General features: G+C 41.5%; 1 protein-coding gene across 10 annotated transcripts in view; it reads right to left on the minus strand.

Annotated features, from left to right (window-relative positions):
- PKP4 (plakophilin 4) overlaps positions 1 to 24,229 on the minus strand; it is a 101,695-nt gene that overhangs the window by 46,895 nt on the left and 30,571 nt on the right. For 5 of the 10 annotated variants that reach the window (XM_064514513.1, XM_064514514.1, XM_064514512.1 and 2 more), the window contains 2 exons: positions 20,810 to 20,943; positions 8,993 to 9,105 (listed from right to left, as the gene is read on the minus strand). In XM_064514513.1, the coding sequence (XP_064370583.1) occupies positions 8,993 to 9,105; positions 20,810 to 20,938 (242 nt within the window). In that variant the 5' untranslated portion in view covers positions 20,939 to 20,943. Of the gene's footprint in view, positions 1 to 8,992; positions 9,106 to 10,356; positions 10,722 to 20,809; positions 20,945 to 24,229 lie in introns of those variants that run through there. The other 5 variants (XM_064514510.1, XM_064514508.1, XM_064514515.1 and 2 more) reach the window with 5 other exon arrangements.

Below are 24,229 nucleotides of genomic sequence, written 5' to 3' on the forward strand. Positions count from 1 at the left end.
TTTTCTTTCTCAAGAGTTTGTTACAATGTGTATAGTTCTGAAATAAAGAAGAGAGAAATATTGTTACAGTACAGTATCTATTAAATGGTATGGAAGGAAAGCACAGGTAACAGATTTTGGTCTAAAATCATCCAGACACAAAAGGCACCAAGTATCACCAGTACCATTTCACGCTCTTCCAGAGAGAGGTCTCACACAGACGCCTTCCAGCTGTGCGCTTCAAAGTTAGGACAGGAGGTCAACACTCATGAACCCATTTTACAGACGTGCAGCTGGGGTGCACAAAAAGAAGCAAGTTCAGGTCACCGAGCAAGCCTAGGGCACAACCAGGGGCTGATTTCCAGCTCTTCTTTTTTCTTTGAAAAAATTAACTATCACAACTATGGTGTGTGGCTTCTGAACTGGAGAGTTAGCCTAAATTCTTGGTGCTACATAGACCTTTCGCAGACACTACACGACATGTGACAATTTAAGCCTATTGTCTTAGCAAGTACTCCGTAAGATAAAATACATTTCTACAGCTTAAGCAATATTCCACGAAAGAAAATTAGCAATTTTCATTTATATTTATATTGACCAGTTGCATACACCACTGTTGTCATCAAAAAAGGGCAACAGTGGAAAAAAATGAAGTACTGAATTATTTTATTAAATATATTTTTATTTTTTAAATATATTGTTATTCTAAAACGGTGGAAAGCTGTAAAAAAGCAAAATATACAAGTTTTGTTGAAAATTTATGTACTTCACATGCTTTGCTTTAATATTTTTTAGTTTATTATTTGGCTAAGCCTCCATCATTGGAAGATACCTATCCGCCAGACAGCCAGCGGCAAACGGTTTCTTCACGGGGATTCGCGCTTGTTGCTTCGACAGAGTCGTCAGTCAAGACTTGCGAAGTGCCTGTTAAGACTGAGTATGTTGTTTCACCTGCCCTTTACCTTTCCCTTTAAATATCTCCCCCAAGAACACGTGTATGGTTTTAGGCCCTATGAAGGCTTCAAGATTTCCCGTCCCCGCTCTGCAGAGTTGGAGCTCTGCCCAACGCGGTGCTTCGCGGGGCAGCCCGGCTGCCGGGACACGACCACCCCGGAGGTGCTGCAGCGCGGCGGCGGCCGCCGAGCGCGGGGCGATGCTGCCCACGGCACCGCGCCGTCGCGGGGAGCCCCCGGCACGGCTGCCTGCCGGTCCGCGCCGCCGGACCCCTCCCGCGGTGGGCAATGCAACGGCACAACGGTACCAGCACACCCCCCGTCACCGCGTCTGCCTGCCGGTACCGCAACACCAGCAGGAACCAACCTGAAACGCAGGTGTCTGCGATTTCCTTATCTCCAGAAAGAACTAATAGTTCCTCCGGTATGACTGCAGCTAGAGGGCATGCCGTAGCGACCACCACGACGCTCGCCCTCCTCTCCGTGAGCTTAAATGTCCTCCAAGAGAGCAGAGGCTGGCAAGGTAACACACCCGAGCTGGTCGGGCACAACTGTCTGTCGGAGGGCTTAAGCTATGTGCGCGTGTCGCAGCACGGGAGCACTCCTACGGACAGTTACCTCAGCTCAGCTGACAGGGTAACCCAGCACCTCTCCGTCTCTGCTGCTGATTTACACCTCCCGCACACCAAGAATAATGACGCTATTTCATGGCCTGGTCTACTGCTATTGCGTAACACAACAGGTACTTATACATGCGGCTATATGCAGCCAGTATTCAATCCCCGCGCTCTTCAACTTCACCAGCAGCGCCACTCTACAACTTGTTTTTTCCTATCTGAACATCTGCGATCAAACTGCACAAAAACCAAACTAAACTCCCCGATTCTACTGGCATTCAAAAGCTTTGACGAAATTCCAGTCAGGCCCACAGAAACAGAAATCAAACTAAAACACATGAACACCAGAGCTGTAACAAGAAACTTGGCAAATTTCACTTATTTTCAATGTAGATGTGCAAAAAAATAAAGTTAATATTTTATTTTAAAATTTCTGTAGACATAAGACAGAACGATAGCACATCTTGTAATTTTAGGCGAGCAGTTGATGTTGCCTGAGTGCTACAGGCAAAGAGCCAAAGGAGAAATACAGTATGCAGCAACCAGAGAGGTTGACGGAAAAAAAATCTTCTTTTCCCCATAGCAGTTCTTCACTGGAGGACTATTAAAATATTAAAAAAGGTAGTGCTAAAAACTATTTAAAGACTTATACAGGAGAGAATTTGGAAAGAACTTCAGGAAGTGATTGAGCTGCTACTAGCAAAACATGCCATTTCTCCATTAAAAGCAATTATTGTTCTAGTGCTACCTTTAAAGTGTACAGTAGGCAATACCGAATATATTGGATATCTGAATTTTCAATTAGTTAACTGAAACTAATTAAACCCCAAAATATATACCACTTAATATTTTATGATAGAAGCAAGCCAAGATATGTTTAGGAAAAGATCAACCTCCCTCTTTACCAAAATACTCTGACTGGCTGAAAAGAGCAGCAAGCCTATTCATTTTTTAATTTACATTTTCAAAGGTTTCTGACGAAGTCTATGACACAGAGTCACTCAGATAACCGACTAGTCATATCAAATTACGAAAAAGTATTTCTGTAAGATTAGAAAATACCTAATGCAAAAACATACTTTATATTTTTTAAATGACAAAAGATACCTGTAGAATATTCCCGGAACGTCTGCTGGCATGAGTGCTTTAACTACCTTTGCACAGAGCACTGAGATCTGCAGATGATATTATTTTATTAATGACTTGATAACAATTAAAGGGGATGGCTGTACGGAAGGTATTATGACAAAAAATATAAGATGTTACAGGAAAAGAAAGGAATATTAGTAAGAGCTCATACACCGTAAGCTGTACGTCTACCTTAACCACGACTCAAGGTACCCATAAGCACCACTCTCACTGCTACTCACACCCACAGGACTGCCCCAAAACCTGAAGGAAATCTAAAATCCCCTGTAGCAAACAAGAAATTGTACAAACATGGAAGGAAACACGCCAATGGAAACTTCTGTCCAACATGTAGGTACAGTCAGAAGAAGCCAATGAATACTGTGTTGTGAAGAGAACATGAAAAAAATACTGACAATTTGCTGATGCTGTTATGTAAATTAGTGGCCCTGTTCTGATTGTCCTTTCTATCCGGGAAGCAGCAGAAAGGGAAGGTAAGAAGAAATGAGTTAGTCTCCTAAGACAATTCTAAAATAAGAGCGTACTGAAGTACACAGTGTAACCAAAAGGCATAGGGACAAGAGGAGACACGCAGTGAGACTGATGGGTTTGGGAACAAAAGAACAAACAAAACCAACACAATCCACTGTTCAGTTCTGTAACTGAGGTCAAAAGATATGATTACATTCTAAAATGTAATAAAGTAAAACCCAGATATTTATCTATTATTTTTAATAATACAGAGACTAGGAACTCTATGGTTAGATTAAAGAGCATTTATAACATACTAAATAAGAACTATAAAGCCTAAAACAATCGTGGCATGGACCAATTTCCAACAAAAGGACATTCATTCACGCTGCAACAGAGACGGTTTCTTCCCCTGCAATGGTTAGTACCAGCCACTGTCAGGGAACCTGAGGACCAGATGTTTTATCTAACATCGCAAGTAGTTCCTAGCTAGCTACTGATAATCTAATCACTATTCCCCCTAAATTTCTTGGATAAATAGAATATTTATTTAGGTGCCAAAAATGTTCTTTCAATAGCTCTATAACGTTCAGCTAGGACATCTTAATTTCACATTATCCATATTTTACTAAATACTGTGAGATAAATTTTACCCCTGATTTTATTGTACATTTAGCTCTGCAACAAAGATAATTAATTATATCTTTTTGTATTTACATTTTATATTTATTGCAGCTCTTTGGGTTTTTTTTTTGTTTGTTTTCAAATTTCAATATGAATACTGGCTTAATAAAGAATTTAAATTACTGTGATTTTTATTCCCCTCCGGAAAGCACATACTGCTTATAAAGGTAATTTTTATGGACATTATAATTAGCCATGAAAATTTGGTGGCATCATATACTACAATATATGCAAGAAACTTCAAATATGCTCTTTGAAATGTCTGAAATATTTGCTATGTTACGTGAACAAAATTAACCTGTTTCTGCAAGAGTGAGTAAAGCTAGAAAAGCTTCCCGCCCGGGGCGTGCTGCTGCACGCGGCGCAGTGCCCGCAGCGTGGGGCTGGCGCAGGGCCCGCGACCCCTCCCGCGGTACAGCCCGCGAGTGGCACAGGAGTCACCCGGCTGGGCCCAGCGGCCTGCCTCCTTTCCAGCAAAACCATCTACTCTAGCCGCGCTCCTCATAAGCGTTCTGCATTTACGTAGAAACGCGTGTGTAGGCATAAAATGCAATAAACGGTCATTCCACAGAAAAGTATCAGTGCAGTATTTTACTGAATCCCTTTAGAATATTTTTCACTACTGCAGAAACTGCACATAATCTTCTTTTCTCAATATTAATTAAAATATAATCTGTTATGTAAAGCAAAAAACCCCACCATTCTAGTAGCTATAAAATACGGTTAGTTTTATAAAGCCCAGAAGACTTCATATTGTCACAGCATTACTCAAATTAAATAAATACTTCAGATTAATGAAAATATTTTGTATGTACTTGAACACAAATGACCTACAGAAAATCAGGTATACACGTTTAATTCCAGCTGGTAGGAGCCATTACTATATTATTGTTATCGCTGTAGTTTGGGATTTTTTTCTTACATCCCAGATGAAGCTGACTTGTGGCAGAAATTTTATGATCAGAATGACAATGAGAAGTAATTAAAAATGGCCTTTCCAAAGACTTGCTTGAATCCATCTTGACCAGTCAGTACTTGAAATGTCAAAATATTTTTTGACTATTTACTGTACTGCCAACAGGACCTGCATTTTTTAAAAGATAAAAGTCTACTGTGCCACTCACTGCCTTTCGCTTTCCTTTGTTAAAGTGTTTGTGACAAGCATCTGAGTGCAGTACTTTACAATTTAATTAATAAACATGAGCCTTTTGGTTCCCAGCAACCAAGTTTGTACAAGTTAGATACAATAACTCCTGAAAACAGCAGGAAGGGTTGACTGTGTGAGAGCCATAAAACCAACTCCCACCTGAGAGGGTGAGGCAACCTGCTTAATAAGGCAGTATGACTCCTGCATCTGGATACCTACAGACATCTGTCTGCATCAGCACGTGCTGCGACACGCCAGCAGCCCAGAACCGACCTCAATCAGCCATGTCACTGATTTAAAGACGAGTGCGAGGTGGAGTGGGAGGCTGAACAGCCTGCTTGCCTCTTTCCAGGGAAACATAAGCATGCTATAGGACGAAACAAGAAGTAAATGGATATAAATGAAACCTCACATGGTTCTTTCCAGCCACCTACGACCTTGTAGTGTATAATACATGTAAAATATTTAATTATGTATAACACTGACATTATCCTGAGTCATTTCAGTCTCTTAAGAGGTTTGAAAGTGTATGGGATGTCATTAAAGATCTTAGAAGGGCTGAGCGGATTACCCATTTATAAAAAAATTATGAGGAGAAAGGATTTTAACAGGCAAGTAACCTACAGATAAACTAAATAAAGACATACTGGAATTCTGAGCTACCTCTGACCGACTGCGTCTTTCTCCACCCATGGCATTATAATGCCTCAGGATGTGAAGATCTGCTACCGTACTCATCCTTCACACTCCTCTTAAGGGAGCGAAACAGGCAGCTATTCCTGCGCGTTGCTTGCACTTACAATTTGGCTGGAGAACAGGTGGGCAAGAGAGTAACAAACCTAAACCAAGAGGACATTCTTTGATGGCCAGTTCTTGTCCTACTGCATCAGCAGGATTTTCTCCCCCATGTCATATATGGAGGACCATGCAGAAATATTTATTAGCAAGTAAAGTGATTAATTCTAAGTGGTTCTGCTTGGAAATAAATCATTTTGTATTTGCTAAACATAAGGAAAATGTCAAGGTGGGTTTATAGGATATTAACTATAAAAGATTCTTTTGAAGAGTTTGAAATATGTAACAAAAATGCTAAAGACCTGGTCAAACCAGGCACTGGGCTAACTAATTTTTCCAGGCTTAGAAAATTTTTTATTATTGTCTCAAGACAAAATAAGGAGTGTTGCTTTCCAAATGGTGATGGACAGCTAACCAAGCCACCCTTTTTTATGTGGCCAGCTCAAATGTCCATACAGCTATCACTATTATTAAAGTCCACTTGCAGGCACTATACGTAGTGGACTAGAACAGGAACAGACCTCCAGAACACAGTCTTGTGCTCCCAAATGTTTTTAACTGTGTTAAGGGGAGAGGCAGCACACTTAAAGCCCTGCCATTTAACCTGCGAGCATGAGGGGATTAAAGCGCTATCTTTGATACAAAGCATTGCTCATCTCCTCAGGAACAGAAAACCTGAACAAAGGGTAAAAATAAAAAGGCTTATATGTCTTATACTTCAATTTCACTTTTTTTTTATACGCTCTCAGGACAGACAGACACTGTACCTGGCTAGCAAAAACAGACCATCTTGCTTCCTGAGTGCTCGGCGTCTCTGCGTTTCTCTGCCTGGGCTGTCAGCCGTCCCCAGCCAATCCCTCCAGACAGCCTGCTGTTTCCAGCCTTCTCCGTACCTCAGGTGCCCTCTTACTTAATTTCTTGTCAGCCTTACCAAAATATGTGCATCACCCAGTTTGGGAGAACACACATCTTCATGACTGTAAATTTTGCTGTTGTACTTGTGTCTGCTTTGATACTCCTCATCTAAGCTATTGTTTTACCTTACTTGATTCTTCCAACAACTCACCTAGATCCAGCTCCATGGGAAGCAACTGTGAAGGAATGGGAGCATCTCATACTCAAATACAGATTTTTTCAGCTTCTCACACATCTCTTAGAAGGCATTTGCACACTAAAGGATAGTGAGCCAAAGAATTAACCAAGGACACACGTCTCTCAGAGCATATTGCCAGATCCGAGCTTTAACCCAGTATCCCTCAGGAACTGTAACACAGCACAGTATCGTTGCTACAGGACTAGATCTAGTTGGGATAAGAAAGTTTAGAAAAGTAAGAATGGGGTCAGAATACAGGGGTGTCTGTAAGAACTAAGAATATAATTAGGCTTTATTTTTAAGTCTATGAAGTACTTTATTAATACCTATGGAAAACTTATGGCCCCTGAAAACACATGCTTGAAGAGTTAATTAGACTCCCAAATTTAACACATGCTAATATACACAACAAAATAACTTCAATTGAGTGCTAATGTTTTCTTCCCTTACGCTTTCATTATCTCTTTTACACAAGTAAGTGTCATTTAGCTGTAAGAAAGCAACCAAAAGCAGAAATTACTCCATATTTACAGATGCTGTAAATTATGTTTTCCATCTTGGTAAGTGATAGTATTTGATACAACTGTATTATCTCTAATGCATTGTATAGACTGGTAATTGCATATTATTTCAAAAACTGCACTGACCATTAGATTATTTAGGGGATAAAATAACTCTGGTCTTCTCTGTATGTGAAATTCGCTGGATTGGGATGTAGAAAAACTGTTTTTCTTTTATACTGCTCAGGGAAATTAATTGAAATTGGATATTAAGGACTGAGAGCTACTTAGAGTTATAAATAATAACAACTGAGGATTGTATCTTATGCTTTCATAGGATCTTTACTTTTTTTAGGTTTCAAACCAACATTTGAACAACAGCTGTGGAATATCTGGGTCCAGAGGGAAAATAGAAGGGGGAAAATGGAGGGTGGAGGCAGGCAGGAGGGTATAAAATAGTCATTTTGTTCAAAGAATATTCTTGAATATTTCAAAGTTTCTCAAGGAGAAGAATTCTCATGCCAATAACAATACAGACATATGACAACTCAGATCAAGTAGTTTCAAGTTTAAAATAACTGTTAGCTGGTACACTGGATTTTTTTTTTTAATAATTGCCTCCTTTTCCTTAAGGTTTTGCAGGAACAACTTTCCATTTGATTTGCAGAAATATTTATTATTGCCACAATTCAAAATGGAAACAATTCAAAATGATACCTAAATTTATTGCTGAAAGAATACAAACAGTATTTAAGGCAAGAAATTATAGTGTTCAGAAAATATTCCCTATATATATATATATATACACACACATATATCAACATGAAGTTTGTTGTAATCTGAAATGCAGGTACATTTGTTTCATAAAAGAATATATTATTATCAAGATTTTCAGATGCAAGAGCTACCAATTATTTACTATCTTCGAGACAAATGACCAGCCAAACACATTTAGTGTTAAAAAGTTTGCTAAGGAAGTAACAATAATAATAATTTAAAAAATCAGTGTACTACTTTTAGTTAAAAAATTAATAAAATACGTTGCTATAGTTATTGTCACTGTATGTTAAACATATTAGGTATGTTTTGCAATTTTTAAAATATGCTAACAACATGCATATAACAAGATATTCCCTAAAACAAATTTAACAACAGAAGGTACTTCAAGAGAGCCAGAAAAAACTAGATAATTAATACAGAAAAAACAATATTGTAAAGAATACTTCATTTAACTAGTACTGTTACTTTGATACAAATATTTATAAGCCTACCACATTTTTCTTGGGCTGAACCTTAAACACAAACTTTAGCAAACTTAAAGCAAAATTGAAGCTTTACATACACTATACTGAAAATGTAATCAATAATTACAGAGGCCTTTTTAACACTCTCATAACTCTTCATAGAAATCTACATTTTTTATACTTAAGATACTAATGGGAGATGAGCAGCTATCAGTATGTATGGATATAAATATACACATACGTGTGCGTATATATGCACATGTGTGTATGTATATATGTATACATATATATATGTATATATGTATATGAAAGACATAAGCACCACTAAAAAAGCCCTTTAATTTATGGGACATATGAAAGTGAAGTCATTAGGACTTGTACCTTGTGCTGGCGATACTTGGTGACTCTGCTCCAAGCCTACATCTTTCTAGCTGATTAGCCACAATTTGCCTTTCCACTTCCAGTTCTCTGGTAAGTCTTTGAAATTGGAGCTCCTGAAATTTCAAAATAAAAAGAAAAGCATTCTTGATGTTAAAAAATGGGTGCGGATTAATTCTGCAGCAATCAGTTTCTTGTTTTGACTCTTCCTTAGTGGAATAAATTATTAGAAGATTAAAGTGGGGATTTAATGGTTCTTTAAATCAATGTTCCATGCAAACACTAACTTATCATTAAAAAAGGAAAACAGTGTTCAAGCATCTGTGGTTTTTATTTGTCCTCCAATTTAGATTTTTGGTATCTCCTTCTGTTGCCACAGCCTAATAAATTGGCGTCTGTAAAGTCAGTCTTCATTTTCATCTATAACAGAGGTGTACTGGAAAATACTGTATCCTATCCTTTCCAGTTGCAAAACTTCAAATCCTAAACTACACTATGTTGTGATATCTGCATTTAAAATTTTAAAATGTATTATTTCAAAATGGCTGAGGGTAGACACATGCTATTTCAACTTGTCTGGTTTTGTTACATTTCTTGGTCAAAGGTACCAACCCTTCCCCCTTTTATAAATGCTGGCTTTTGGAAAATAATGCTCAGAGCAAAACACAGGAAATACAAGTGGCTACCCAGAATGTTTGTTATCAAAATCTAGGAATGTTTTCTACAAACAGAATATTCTAACATCTATACTATGTCATCAAGGGATAAGAGAAACCTTTTACTTTACAGTTAGCTTCTGTTAATGAGAGAAAAGAATTCTAACAGAGCAATGGTATTATTTTTCAAATTGGTATTCCACATCCACTGAATGTTAATTAAACTGTTTAATACTATTTAAAATTAGATCAAGTATAAGATTTAACAATTTGATAAATATTGGACCAAATCTTATATCAAAGTCCTATATAGCACAGAAGTATCTATTTAATTTTAAAGAGTAAACTACTCATAAGCTTTATTTTCTGAATGTATGTCATCTAACTGTATTACATAGTAGTTACATGCCTTGCCGTATTACAGAGGTCACTTCAGTAATGGACTATAGTTAATGCACACTATTTTTTACACCTTGCATTAAACAGAAAGGAAACTTAAACACTTTACTTGCATTAATGGACGCTAAAAGAACTCTCTACTTCCTGCAGTTTGAACAGCTTTTCGGTAAGAGCGAGAGCGCTTCAGCAGCCCTCCCTGGGGCTTCCAGCAGCCTGCGGGCCCCTCCGACGGCTCCAGCTCCGGGGGCCTCGCAGCAGCGCAGGCGTTGCGGTACCAGGCTGATAACAGGCCACTCCAAAAACAAGAATTACCTTGCAGAAGAGGGATACGATTCTCTCTCCTGACCTCCCCAACGAGACTGCCTCTAAGCAGCTCCCATACAGCCTAGGCAGCACTGATTTCACGAAGGGCAAAGGCTTCCTTAGAACGGCAGCTGAGGGCTGAGCCAAAGGGCAGAGGCAACCCTGATGTGCTGAAACCGCTCCGATGAAGAGAAAAACAACTTGTGAAGGTCTGACTCGAGCTCCAAACAGCAAACTGGTCTGGTGAAGACATGCCGCAGAAGCTACTGTCCCTCCCAGAAGACATAAATAATTGTAAGTACTTTCAGACATTTCTCGGAGTTCACTAAACTGAGTAAATATATCCCAATCTTCTAAATACGGCCCGACAAACTTTTTGTAACCAGAACGTGGAACTAATATTAGATGAGAGAGCAGTGGATGTTGTCTGTCTTGACCTCAGCGAGGCTTTCCGCACCCTCTCCCGTAACACCCTCAGCGGCAAGCTCGGGAAGCGTGGGTCGGATGAGTGGGCGGTGGGGTGGGTTGAGAACTGTCCGAGTGGCAGAGCTCAGAGCGCTGTGATCGGTGGTGCAAAGTCTAGCTGGAGGCCTGTAGCCTGCGGCGTCCCCCCGGGTCAGTACTGGGTCCGCGTTGTTCCAGTTCTTCATCGGTGACCTGGATGAAGGGACGGAGAGCACCCTCAGCACGTTGGCTGGTGGCACAAAGCTGGGAGGAGTGGCTGGTCCCCCAGGGGCTGTGCTGCCTTTCTGAGGGACCTGGACAGGCTGGAGAGCGGGGTGGAGAGGAACCTCGTGAAGTTCAAGGAAGGGAAGCGCAGGGTCCTGCACCCAGGGAGGAACAACCGCCTGCACCAGGGCAGGCTGGGGCTGGCACTGGGAAGCAGCTCTGCGGAGGAGGACCTGGCAGTCCTGGGGGACAAGGTGACCACGAGCCAGTGTGCCCTTGTGGCCAAGAGGGCCGAGGGCGTCCCGGGCTGCCTCGGGCAGAGCGTTGCAGCAGGCGCAGGGAGGTGATCCTGCCCCTCTGCCCAGCCCTGGGGAGGCCGCACCTGGAGCGCTGTGTGCGGTGCTGGGCTCCCCAGTACAGGAGAGACGGGGAGCTACTGGGGTGAGTCCAGCGAAGGGCTCCTCAGGTGACGGTGGGACTGGAGCATCTCTCCTGAGGAAAGGCTGAGGGAGCTGGCACTCTTCAGCCTGGAGAAGGGAAGACCGAGGGGGGAACCTTGTCGGGTGTGTAAGTATCTGAAGGGAGGGTGTGAAGAGGATGCGGCCAGGCTCTTTTCAGCGGTGCCCAGCGGTAGGACGAGAGACGACAGGCACACGCTGAAACACAGGCAGTTCCCTCTGAACACGAGGAGAAGCCTCTTCGCTGTGAGGGTGACGGAGCACTGGAGCAGGTGGCCCAGAGAGGTCGTGGACTCTCCATCCTTGGAGATGCTCAAAAGCCGCCCGGACACAGTCCTGGGCAATGTGCTCTATGGGACCCAGCTTGAGCAGGGAGGTTGGACTGGACGATTTCCATAGGTCCCTTCCAACCTCAACTGTTCTGAGAACTTAACACTACTGCCATAGATTACAGACATCAACAGAACATGATTCAGTGTTTTTCTGCTGCTGTTCTGCTAATAACAGTTCAATAGAACGGACTATTTAGTAGCACTGTTAAAAATGTTCAGTGTCAGGTCTAGCATTTCATAGACTTGACTTCGCCCTCCCCAGTTTTCTTTTACATAAGGCAAGTTGCAAGGTGAGATGATTTGGAAACCACTGGATTTCATCTTCAACGAATCAAATATCCAGATATCAACAGAGTAATACTTGCAAGTCTAAAAGTTCATAATAATTTTTTAGACAATTACACAAGAAAACACTGACACGGACTTCAGGGAGCAAGTAGAAAGAGCAGTCGTTACATGCAATACAGTTCTTTGATGACAGCACAGATAGCTAAGTTCTAAATTAAGAAGAACTCATCAAAACCAATTTTGGGCTTCTATATCAAGCAAAACTTTAAGATGTTTCAATTGCCAGGGTAGTATTTTAGAACTTTAGGATGACTTACTGATTGTTTTGGGCTCAGGTAATCAAAAGAACCCTAAAAACAGAGAGCCATCCGGATTCTGCAAGTCCAAGAGTGACATTTTTCCTTAAGGCACAAAGTATTTTTCTTTTTAAATAGTTGCATGCTTATAGTAATAGCCCTTTCCTCTCCCCACAGAATAAATGCACAAACCACAGGGCAGGCAGGAGAGCGATGTGGTCCTCAGCTCCCTCCTGGCAACTCAGATCTTTGGCTGATGGAGCAACTTAACTGCTTATTTACAGTATAGCCTTTGAGAGAAAACAACCCCTTTCATTAGGTTGGCAAGCTTCAGAACAAGAAAAGCTCTACAAAGTCAGACATGAGAAAGCATTTTAGGACATATGTCCTAAATGTGCACTTTATTAAAAGCCTCTTCTAAATGGAATTCTAAGGCTAAGTCCTTTTAATTCCGAGACCCGATACAAGAAGCTTTGTGAATATCATAACCTTTGGACCATAAAATTTAGGGGCCTATATATGGATAGCATGAGAAGGTTTGTACAACACGTAACTGCATCCAACAGCAAAGATCCAATCTTTGGAATTTGATAGCAAGTCTTCATGGGATATAACTTCACATTATATCAAGAGGTACATATGCATCCTGTCACTACTCCTTTAAGACAGTTTGTGCTTTGGAAAGAAAGTATTAAAAATGCATGTTGAGCCCAAAAGCCAAAGAAATTTATAAATAAAGTTTATTTTCCATTTACAAATCTGAATATAGAGGAAATGCTCATCTAAAAGTTGGTTCACCAGTCAGTCATTAACATGCTAGTGGGAAATGCCATGATTTTCAAAAAATGTTCATGTGCTAAAGCTCCTTAAGTTTTGAAATGAGTGGTGGCAAGATAAGGCTTTTTCCAAGTAAAATATATTATACAGCATGTAATATATGCAATCTTTTTTTAAAAAAATAAACAGTATTACACTCCTCACTTGCAGTGATAATATATAATATTTACCCTATGGTTAAGGCTCTTTCCTATTCTTGCTTTTAAATCAATATTGAAATAGCAACATCACCCACAGCAATGTCATTTGTACAAACTATGAATCTGAACACAAGACTCAAATTGCATATTTGTTATTCCAACTATTACTGATCTTTTTATTAGATGAATAAAATTAAACAGATGCTAGCCATTATTTGCTTCCACTCAACTGACCTCTATTAATTTGCCTTCCATTACAGGCAGAGGCATTAGTAAAAGAAAGAATGTTTTCTAGAATAATGTTATTATATGCTACAAACACACATTTATTTGAGCCCTCTCTCACCCCTGTGCCATCTCCCGCAGTCTAGCACAGTCCTTTGAAGCAGGTCATGTGCATTTCTGCAGCAGGGGAGAATGTTATCCTTGGGCATCTTTCTTGTTTTGTGTTCTGGAAGAAACGGAGTTACCAAACCCTACAAGCAGGTTGAAATATTCTGGAAAACCTTCTTACATAAGGTGGATCAACTAAAAGGAAATATATACCAAAGGAAACAAGAGAAAGCAAAATGGAAAAGAAGTTACAATAGTAGGAATCAGACACACAGGAGCGGGAAAATAAAATGCAGGCTTGCCAACATCTACAGGAACACACCTTTAAAAACTGATTTGTTGCCTTTCTGTCCTAATGGTGTTTAAGAGATGAACCATACGATCATTCAGATCATGTCAGGAATGATTTATACCTTAGAGGTGTAAAACAACTGCAGGTTTAAAGGAAAAAATAAAAGCTCCTCACTGAAACTAAAAGAATGACCATCACAAAACAAGTGTTTTCTAAAACATTAGGGAAGTCTAACAGTTGCAGAAAATACTAATTTTTGCAGAGCAGAAAAATGACAAAAAGCAAAATCATTTCAGACCACAAAGTCAGTTTGATGTCTCAAATTGCCTTTGCAGTAGTAGCACATTTTTTCCAGCAGGAGATGCATTACCTATGCTAATGCCGTTATGTTAATGCTAACCATTAAAACAAAACAAAAAAGCTCTAAAGACAACAACAACAACAAAGTACGCATCTTTCATTTATTTAAATATCAGCCATATATGCTGATCAGGAGAAATCCGGTGGGGGCAAAGCAAATGCTACTCTGAATGGATACCTACCACCCATGCTGTAGTGCTGCTGAGCTTCCCGCAGCAGCGTGCTGTCTAACAGATATCTGAATTTCTTTCTCTAGCCAACTTCTCCGGGAGGAGCGGCAGGGCAGGCTCCCAGTACAGGAGCACTCCTTCACAAAGCCGGCTGCCAGTAACCGAGCAGCAGCAGCCCCAGGCAAAAATCACAGTTACCTAAGTTTTATGGTACTGGCCTGTCGCAAAGGAGTTGCAAAACAACTAACCAGCTATTTTTTTCACTTGCAGAAGAGCGCCTATGCCGCAAGGCCATGCCGGAGGCCTGCGTGCAGGCGGCAGACCTCACTGCCACACGGCAAAGGCACGCGCTACCCAACGGTACTGCCAAGCCTTCTGCAACGCACAGCCTGCAACGCAACGGCCAGAGCTACTTTCTTCAAAATTATACAGTATACATTGAGGAAAATATATCACGCAGGTAAGTAATGGGAATGTAGTTTACGTAACTGATCACAAAGATTATCATCCTGTTATTTGTAGCCTTTGGATTGTAGGACAAGGTTTAGAGTTGATTCTGCGCTTTCTATATACGCATCCCATTACGGCACAATATTGCAGTGACCCAACATTTTCGTTTTGGTGAATCAGGAAATTTTTCTCCCTCAATAACATGGATGAAAATGAAGAGTCTACATTCAGAGTGCTGAGAAATGAAAATTAGCTTCTTCCTGCTCTGTTGTGATTTGAAAACTTCTGACACAGCACAGGTAAGTTAAAGCCCCTAACAAACAGTGCAAGGTCCGACTGGCTAACTGAAGACTTCACAGTTACGGCTACGCAAGAATCAGCAGCCACGGCACAAGCGGCAAAGACGACACCCGAGCGCCTTGCGAATGGTGTGTGCCGGCCAAGTCAGACCAAGACTGGGCATGCTGGACGTCCGGAGAGACGGACCGTGGCTTCTCGGCTTCTGCAGCTCCGAGTGGCTGCCGACACCGGCCGTGGGAGCAGGCAGGGCTAGGGTGGGATGGTATTCCTGGTTGTAGTACCGCTGAGATATGCTAAATTGCTCAAGTTGCCAAATGTCACCAACTTTGTGCAATGTTCAGAAGTAACTGTAAGCGGAACTACAGCATGTCTTCCTAACCAAAACAATGCTGGTGGTTGAACAATTCAGCTGAGCCTCTTCCAGCAGTCTGAGAGTGGATAAGAATAGCTGATGACCTAGAGAGTGCACTTAGCCTTTTGAAAGGAATATTTTACCTGGAATTAGCTATTCCTCCTTCACCTGCAGTGTGCAGTGCAGAGCCACATAACTCCCATTGCCTATGAAAGTCCAATGGTGCTAAAGAAAAAAGGCAATTACATTTTGGACATTTCATGTGATGCAGACATGGAACAAAGAAGAGGACAAACAGAATGCTGTTCATTTATACCTCCTTCGCATTACAAATTCCGGCACATGGACTGATCTATGCAGACTTCTACATTTCCACCTGCTGTAATTCTGAGATACATTCAGAAACTGTCTACTTAAAAATACATTGAACACTGTATTTTTCCAGCCTGAATACCATATGCTAGTGACCCACTATTTAAATCCTCTACGAGAATCTATCAAGACAAAACTAAATTCTTCACTGACCATATTAGATCAATCTTAATTTTTTTTTTTTTTGTAAAAACAAAGTTTACTCACACACACAACTGCATTTGCATGCGTTCAGCATCTCAGTATCTTCCAAAATAAAAGACAAAAGATAAAAAAAATTGGACAGGGTAAAAAGAATCACAGATTGCAGGATGTGAAATGACACAGCCACAATCATTGGCTGAGCTCACTTACTCTGTATTCAACAGCAGTAGACCATTAAAGCCCTTAATACTTCTATGCCTACATTGTTCACTAGTCTGGTAAAATGGTTTAGTGCTGCTCTAGCAGATGAGGGATCAAAATTTAAGGAAAATGGCTAGCAATTCATAGAAAACATACTGATGAGCAACGATAGAGACAGCAAGGAAGAAAGCCACTTGAGGTCTTCACTGACTTCTGGGCATCATTCTCTTTGGAAAGTGTTACAGTACATTAGGTTGTTTTAAATTGGTGCTGAAGTAAAGTATACTGCTCTGCCAGCTGTAGACTAGAACTGTGCTGTTGAAGAGTAGATGGGCAGGTAATCTAAACATAAAAATGTTACAAAAGGAATAAGTATTTCAGTATTTTTCAAGGGTACCCACAGTTCTAGGTAGGCTCTTTTTCAAGGTTTCTCCACAAAACTAACAATGCATTTTGGAAAGAAAAATCAGATTCTATACTTTCATATTAATAAAGTAGAATGCTGAATTTTGATCTAGGAAATCAGTTAGCAGTTTCATCTGAGACAGGAACATAAGATATTTTGTCCTAGAATAAGAGTTTTAGAAAGTAGATTTCTCAGACTTGATGTTACTGCATTTGGAAATGGTTCTAAACAGCAGAAGTAGTAAACCTCAAAGTTAGGGAATTAAAACCAGCAAGAGAGTTTAAATAAAAGCCTCTTCCAGTCACTCACAAAATCTTGGCATGGGTTTTATTTCACTCATGCACAGCTTGCTAAGCAAAAGAAAGAATGACCGACCGACCTCCATCCAGGACTGACACATATTTGTCCATCTAATTGATGACTGGGTGCATGCAAAGCATGACTTCAAAGTGATACTGTTCAATTTTTTTGCCTAGTTACCAGAAGTTCAGTTAGCAAGTCTTCCTTCAGATATCTTATTGAAGTTACACATCTACACAGATTATGCAGTACTTCATAGCAAATTCCTCTGCATCTCAGTTGGTAAAGAACTCTCCCAAACAAAATACACTCATTTTAGTAAATGAGTTTTAAAAATGCAATCATAAATCTTCTGCTATACAGAGGATGCATTCCTGCCTCCTTTTCCATATTAAAAAAGTAAGATTTTTGCTTAGTTCTCGGCACAGAAAAACCCTATGAAAAACATCTTGAGAAATAAAGAATTTTGTACTCATACAGAGAAATGAAGAGAAAAAAGTAAAGCACACAGTTTCTAAATATATGGTTCAATACAGTTACTGAACAAGAAAAGGTTTTGCTCAAGCATTAAACAAAAGTGAACACTTCAAGGAAAACATTTAATCAAAAGTCTCTTGGGGTTTCCTATTCATCCGAAAGCATACCAATCATTCTTAAACTATTACCGCCCATTTGTAAAGGAAAAGACGATGAAAAGCTGTACAACTGTAGATGTCAAAAACATCTACATTCATGTTGGTTTTTAAAGCTGGAGCAAGCTTTTTCCTGCAAGACCTTCCTCTCCCCAAGCCCAATCACCAAAAAGGAAAACTAACACGCTAAACAGGAAATTCAGTTCATACATTCAATCTTGCCAAGTCAGCAGCAAGTCATTTTAAATTCAGTAGCACAAGGTTTGCACGTGTAAAGTAGCAGCGATTCCACAAATCTATACCTTCATCTTGAGAAGCAGTGGGCAATTAGCTGCCTTTACATTTCAAAAAAATTACGGCTATGATATTGCCTTTCCAATCTGTAATAGCATGCTGTTACAGTGTGAAAATACTCACTTTAAATGTGGATGGGAGACTCTCTATAGAGCTAAACTTTTATCCAAGTATTCCCCAGGATTCAGTTTCCAGACATAAAGTCACATATTTTAATGCTTAATTTTATATAAAACTATTTTCAGCATTTCCTAAGATGCTTCCATCCGTAAAAGCGTGCAAACTTCACAGTACTTTAGAAGTGAAACAGGTGGATTGGGAAAAGAAAAAAAAAGGATCTAATCGATATAGCTATTGCAAAACAAAAAGAAAAAAAAAAGCCCAAAATATGCTTTGGCTTCACTACAGTTGTACAGTCTTAGGATTTTATGCATTCAAAATGGAAGTCCTCTAGTAGAGATGCAATGTATGTGTATGTGCGCATGTGCCTTAACTTATACTAATTAGGTATGTGATTTCATGCTGAAACAAAAACTAAGTTTTGTCAGAAGAGCATAGGCAAAGCTGTAGAAACATCAGTTTCACCACAGATCGCATTTTGTTCTGCACCTATTTTGTAACACCAAAAATGAATAGATAGATTTTTTGATTGATAACTTTGTCTCAATGAGGGACTTCTCAGAGTACAGGGGACACATCTACTCTACCCTGGTAAAAGTGTTGCTTTAAGCTGATTTGCAGCCATAGGAAAAAAACAAACACAAACAGACAGTTCATTCAGAGTGCCTTACAAAGCTCACAGGATAATTAGTGCAGCTTTTTATATAAACGACACCTACGTATGCCATTACAGTAGACATTGCTTAACGTTATTGAGTGAATTAAACCTTCCCATTTCCGAAGCGCTGTAGTAATTTAAATACTTTTTATTAAGTTAAAACTTTGCACAGATCAACAAGACACAACAAACATTTTTCTGAATTGTGGTTCTACTGTAATAAGTGTTTCGAAAGTACTGAAGTAATAGTTAAGGTGTGGCAGCTCTATTTTACAAACACAGACCCACTGCAGATAAAAGGGATTCCTGAGTAAGAGGAAGTTAGGCCACAGCAAATAGCACATTAGTCTCTGTTCAAGCATAATAAAGTAAATAACCACACTGGAAAATATTCTGTTCTGGGCTTTCTGCCATACAGGAAGGGTGTTGAATATGTCAGTGTCCACAATCAATATGAACAGTTAAAAAAATCTCAAAAAGCTACAGCTCAGTCTTCAACACCTTCGTTTACCATTTGCAAGAGAGAATTATGATTTTCATTTTCCTCTCCCTCCCATTCATTCTGAAGTGTCCATATATACTACACTTAAGCCATAGTTTTGAAGTCTGTGTTTCACCAACTATTTTCTCCTCTGATCAGAATGGGGTTACTTAATTGTCCATATATTTAGTAGTCTTTCTTTGAATGAAAATAAGAGGTTTTAGCCTCCTTTTAAAAATGAAGAAGTATTCCATTCTAATTTTTTTCCTCTAAGAACAAGAAAAACATTTATTGTGTAGAAAAGGAGATGTTAACAAATGCTTTTTTATTATATGTATCATGTATCAATCCAATATAGAAAATGTGATCATAATTGTATTTTCAGTTTAAGCAATCACTGTTGCATTAAAACTACACAAAACTCACTTCAGGATAGCAATTGCAGCACTAAGATTATTGGCAGGTGATCACTAGGAGTTACAGTGCTGTAATTTATTGGAATGCTGCTCATCATCTGAGCTACGATTACAAGCATGTTCTTTGTCTGTTAATTGCAAAATAAAATGGACTAACTTAAAATCACCACAAATGTATTTTAAGCAAACAAGTCCTTTTTGACATTTGCAATAGTTTAAGATTGCACAAGACCGATTGCTGTCTCAGGCTCAAGATCACAGGAACCCAATTGACTGTGATTATTCATATCTCAGTAGCCTCCAGCATTAACATCCTTCATACTGGAAGATCAACTTTAATACCACTGAGACACGATTAAGGTTGCTATTGCCATCTTAAAGATCCCTATTCAGATGTTGCAATTTATATATTAAACCCAGACAGAAGATCATTATTTATAGTTCTGACAATGAAAAGCCAACTTCTTATCTCCTTCATTTTTTTAAAAACTTTGCTTAGGAAGTTTCTTTGTAAAACTGATATTTTTCCTTAAAGTAATCTCCCAAATTAGGCTGAACTTTGTTTACAAACACAAGTTGTTTTTTTTTTCCTATAGAGACTATAACTAAGATATATGTCCATAAATATATGTCCCTAAATATGTCACAGACTTCAAATATAGTATTATTTTGGTGGTATTATCTAGAGCTAAAAGTGAACTCAAAGCTCAAACCATTCTTTAACAAAACATAATTAACATCTCATACCAAATCTTTATCTGCATATTTCTGTAACACCGTATGCAACTTTACAGAATGGACAAAAACAAATTGTTCCCAAAGCGGCATCAACTTTACACTAGCTTTTACACACTAAACCTGCATTTCAAGTCTGATTTACAGCAACAGTTCAGTGCACACATTACAACGGATACAGATTATCATAATGATGCTTCTGTTTATTGCAATTAAACGTACCCTTTATGTTCAGATTTGACATGTCTTTTGCCTAAGCCGGTATTTGAATAACCACAAAATATACTACATTAAGAGTAGGAAACACATTTTAGAAACAACGATATTTCTTTTCAGTAATGCCGTAATGGACAGTGATTAACCCATACTGAATTCAATGATGAAAGCATACTGAATTTCTGAATCGCTAAAGAATAAGCAGCATACCTGTTCCTTCACAGAAGCTAGAATGGTAGTGGCAGTGGTCTCCGGCTCCATGCCTGGGCCTGCGGACGTTTCCTGCGCCGTCTGCGGCAGCCCCTCCTCCACCATTGGGGTCTGCTCCGGGGCTGGCATTCTGCCTGCAAGAAACGATATATTAAAATAGCTTATATTTTGAGCCAGTGATGCTTAAATAAACCCAAGTCTTCAAGATTACAAATTATTTCTCTTGTCTTTGTTCTGCAGCCTTTTCAAACTTAATCAAAATGGCAGAGAACTTCATATTATTAATATCAACATATGTTGCTATTACTCTGCTTCGCCTTCACAGATTTAAACCAGGATTACGTACAGAACTTCAAGGCTGGGCAAAGCAACCAGGCAGGATGAAGTTTAAAAACTATTGCAAAAATACCATTTTGTGGGACATATTAAAGGCAGCAAAATCCAAGATGTACGTAGAATATTAATATCAAACTTCTAGTGATCCTATCCCTTCTTGAGGTTTATCACGTACACTTTTCAGCATAGAAGAATGACAGGCCACAGACTGCTGCTTTGCTGCTGAGGACAAACCACAGAAGAGACTAAATGCGGTAATAAAAGGTTAACGCAAACAACGCTGCTGCGGCTCTTGCTGGAGAGGAGGAAGTTACAGCAGTGAGGTCGGAGCAGCCTCCCCCGGCTGCGGGCAGCGTGGAAAGGGGCGCCAGGGCCGCCGCTCCCCAGCTCCGGGAGCAGGACAGTGCCGCAGCTCCAGCCCATGGGAAAAAAGACAAATCCTTTCTCCGACTACAGAAGTTACTATTAACTAGATTACAAGGACTGTTACGGCATGCAAGTGTTTGAGAGTTTTAAAATAGCATGTATGTGGTATTCATTTATCTTCCGTACATATACCACGCTTCAGCTTCCTTGGAAAGGAAATAAAGCTCGTAATGTCTAATTTTATGTCGTAGTAATCAAAATTCCTCTCTAGATTTTCGGAACAAGCCAACGCGGGACGCCTGGAGAAGGCAGCATGCAAGCGCAAACATGCGGCAGCTCCCACCGCAAACGGGCTGCAAGGCCAGGGGAGACGCGCCGGACCTTCGCACCCTGACCCGCTGCAACCACAGCCGTCCCTCCTCTCCCACCGGCCTGGGAAGCGCCGGATCAGCACACAGCTGCGGTGGGGGAGGCTGCTGGGGGCCTGAGGGGCGCAGGCAACACCACCAAAGTAACAGTCTTCATGCAACGGCGGACGTGCTGGAAAGCTGCACGTTTCCCTCTTGGTTAGAAGAGTCGTTCACTAGATTTACCAGTGATCTCTTCTGAAATTGCTCTGAAGGATCACTCATTTTAGGACATTTTCTGCATTTTACATTTGCTTCTACATACCGAGACCAAGCACAGGCACAGAGCTGTTTTGTCAGAGGACTTCATGCTATTACAGGCAGTCGTAGTTGGAAAAGACTAATGGAAACCAGAAGAGAGATGAAAATACACGTGTAAGAAAAAGCACTCTTACTGCTTTACATAGCGACACTTTTGCTGTAAGAGGGGTTATTCCCGTTCAGGTTTATCCGCCCATTAAGTACAGTAGCAGGTGGTCTCCAGACTGTTAAGGAAGCTGGCACCACCCGTGGCAGTGGGGAACGGGGGACTTCACACGAACCACCGCGGGAGTCGAACGATGGGAGAAACCGGAGCGCGAGGAGCGCCGAGAGGCCGCGGAGGAGCCGCGCGGGCTGACGTGCGGCGCAGGGATCGGGCCGCCCGCCGGCCCCTGTCACGGCCAACGGAAAGGACGAGTCGCTTCCAAAAGCGCCGCAGCCCGAGGCGGGCTCCACTGCCTCCCCTCAGCGACGGCGCGAGACCAGCGGCAGCCTGGGCAGAGCCTGCAGGAACAGCCCTTCCCCACCCGCTGCCACGCTGCTGTTCATCTGCTGGTACCAGGAAAGAGGCGGTGCACAAGTACCGCGCTACCGAATCTCCAGGCACCGGAGTGGCAGAAGGAAAGCCAAACGCGCCGGTTCAGCCACACGAACAGACCAACTGCCTGCCTGCCTGCCTTCCTTCACAGGTCATTTTCCAAAAAAGACCAAGCCATAAACGTGACGACATAAACATCACACCGCACTCTGTCCTCCCTCAGTACAAAACATTTAGGTCCAGAGCGGGTATTTCTTCCTCTCCCACCCGCATCGCAGCGCCTCCGCCCTCCGGCAAAGCCCCTGCAAGCGGCCCGGCCTCGCTCCCCCCAAATCCCGCTCCTCATCCCCGAGAAGCCCCCTCCGGCCCCCGCCACGCCGCCGTGACCCCCGCCCAGGGCTGCTCCTCGCCCCGCCTCGTGCCCAGGGAGGCGGTGAAGAGCGGGGCCGAGCTGCCGCGCGGTGCCTCAGCGCGGAGCCTCAGCGCGGGCCGCGGCAGGCGGAAACCGAGGCAGAGGCGGCAGCGGCCCCGGCGCCCGGCAGCTCCCGCTGCTGGGGACCGGCCTCCCCTGCCCCGCACCGCGGCCCCGCTCGGCCCTCGGCCCGCGAGCCCCTTCCCGGGCGGCTCCGGATGGGAACTGCTCCAAGTCGGGCAACACGATTCTGAAGAGTCGAAGTGAAACACGTAGCCTTAGGGTTACAGAAAATGAAAACGTATTCCCTTAAATCGTTACTTGTAAAAACCAGCTCTTTCATCAATTAGTAGTAACCCAAACAATCACAGAACACACCATAGTTCCCTGGGTCACACCCCATTTTTATACCACTTTCTACAGTTCTGTTACTACAACCCAGCGTTTCAGATCTCCAAGTGGACTTCCAAATGTGCAAGCGCATCATGAAGTAATGAAAGGACAGAGTCAGGCTTTTCCTTTCAGTAATCAGTCTTTCAAATCCCATTCAGAAAAATGTAGGGAACGGCGATCGGAAGATCTCGCGATGGCACGGAAAGAGGAAGGAAGAGGAAGGATATGACGTAGAGATAGCAGTATGCTTGTAGGTATATAAGCAAATACATGCGTACAATAAACGCCATTTGCAGCATCCTCATATTGGTGTCAGTGCTCATTGGCCCGGAGGCTGGGGGAGCCTCCGTGCCGTCTCAGGCGAACGGGAGAGTGTCGCATCAGAAGGCGACAAGTGGTGACCCCGACGTGATAGCTGAGACGGCGGACCGCAGGCGGTCGAGAGGATCCGGATCATGGACGCGGTAGTTAAGGTTATACGCGTGGGTGCCCGGGAATGGGGGCTCTCTATGAGAGCGAATGCAGTTGCGAACTGCGTCGGGCGGCTCCTGAAAGATGGAGCGATAGTTAGAACAGGGGACATTTTTTCCCCTTCTAACTGGGAGAAGTGCACTCGAGCACTTGCTCAGAGAGCTATGGCCACTAAGAAGGCCGCAGAGCTTAAGACGTGGGGAAATATAACGATCATTTTAGAAAGGACTAGGGAG

The sequence above is a fragment of the Dromaius novaehollandiae genome, chromosome 7, assembly GCF_036370855.1.
Source record: "Dromaius novaehollandiae isolate bDroNov1 chromosome 7, bDroNov1.hap1, whole genome shotgun sequence".
NCBI classification, from domain to species: domain Eukaryota; kingdom Metazoa; phylum Chordata; class Aves; order Casuariiformes; family Dromaiidae; genus Dromaius; species Dromaius novaehollandiae.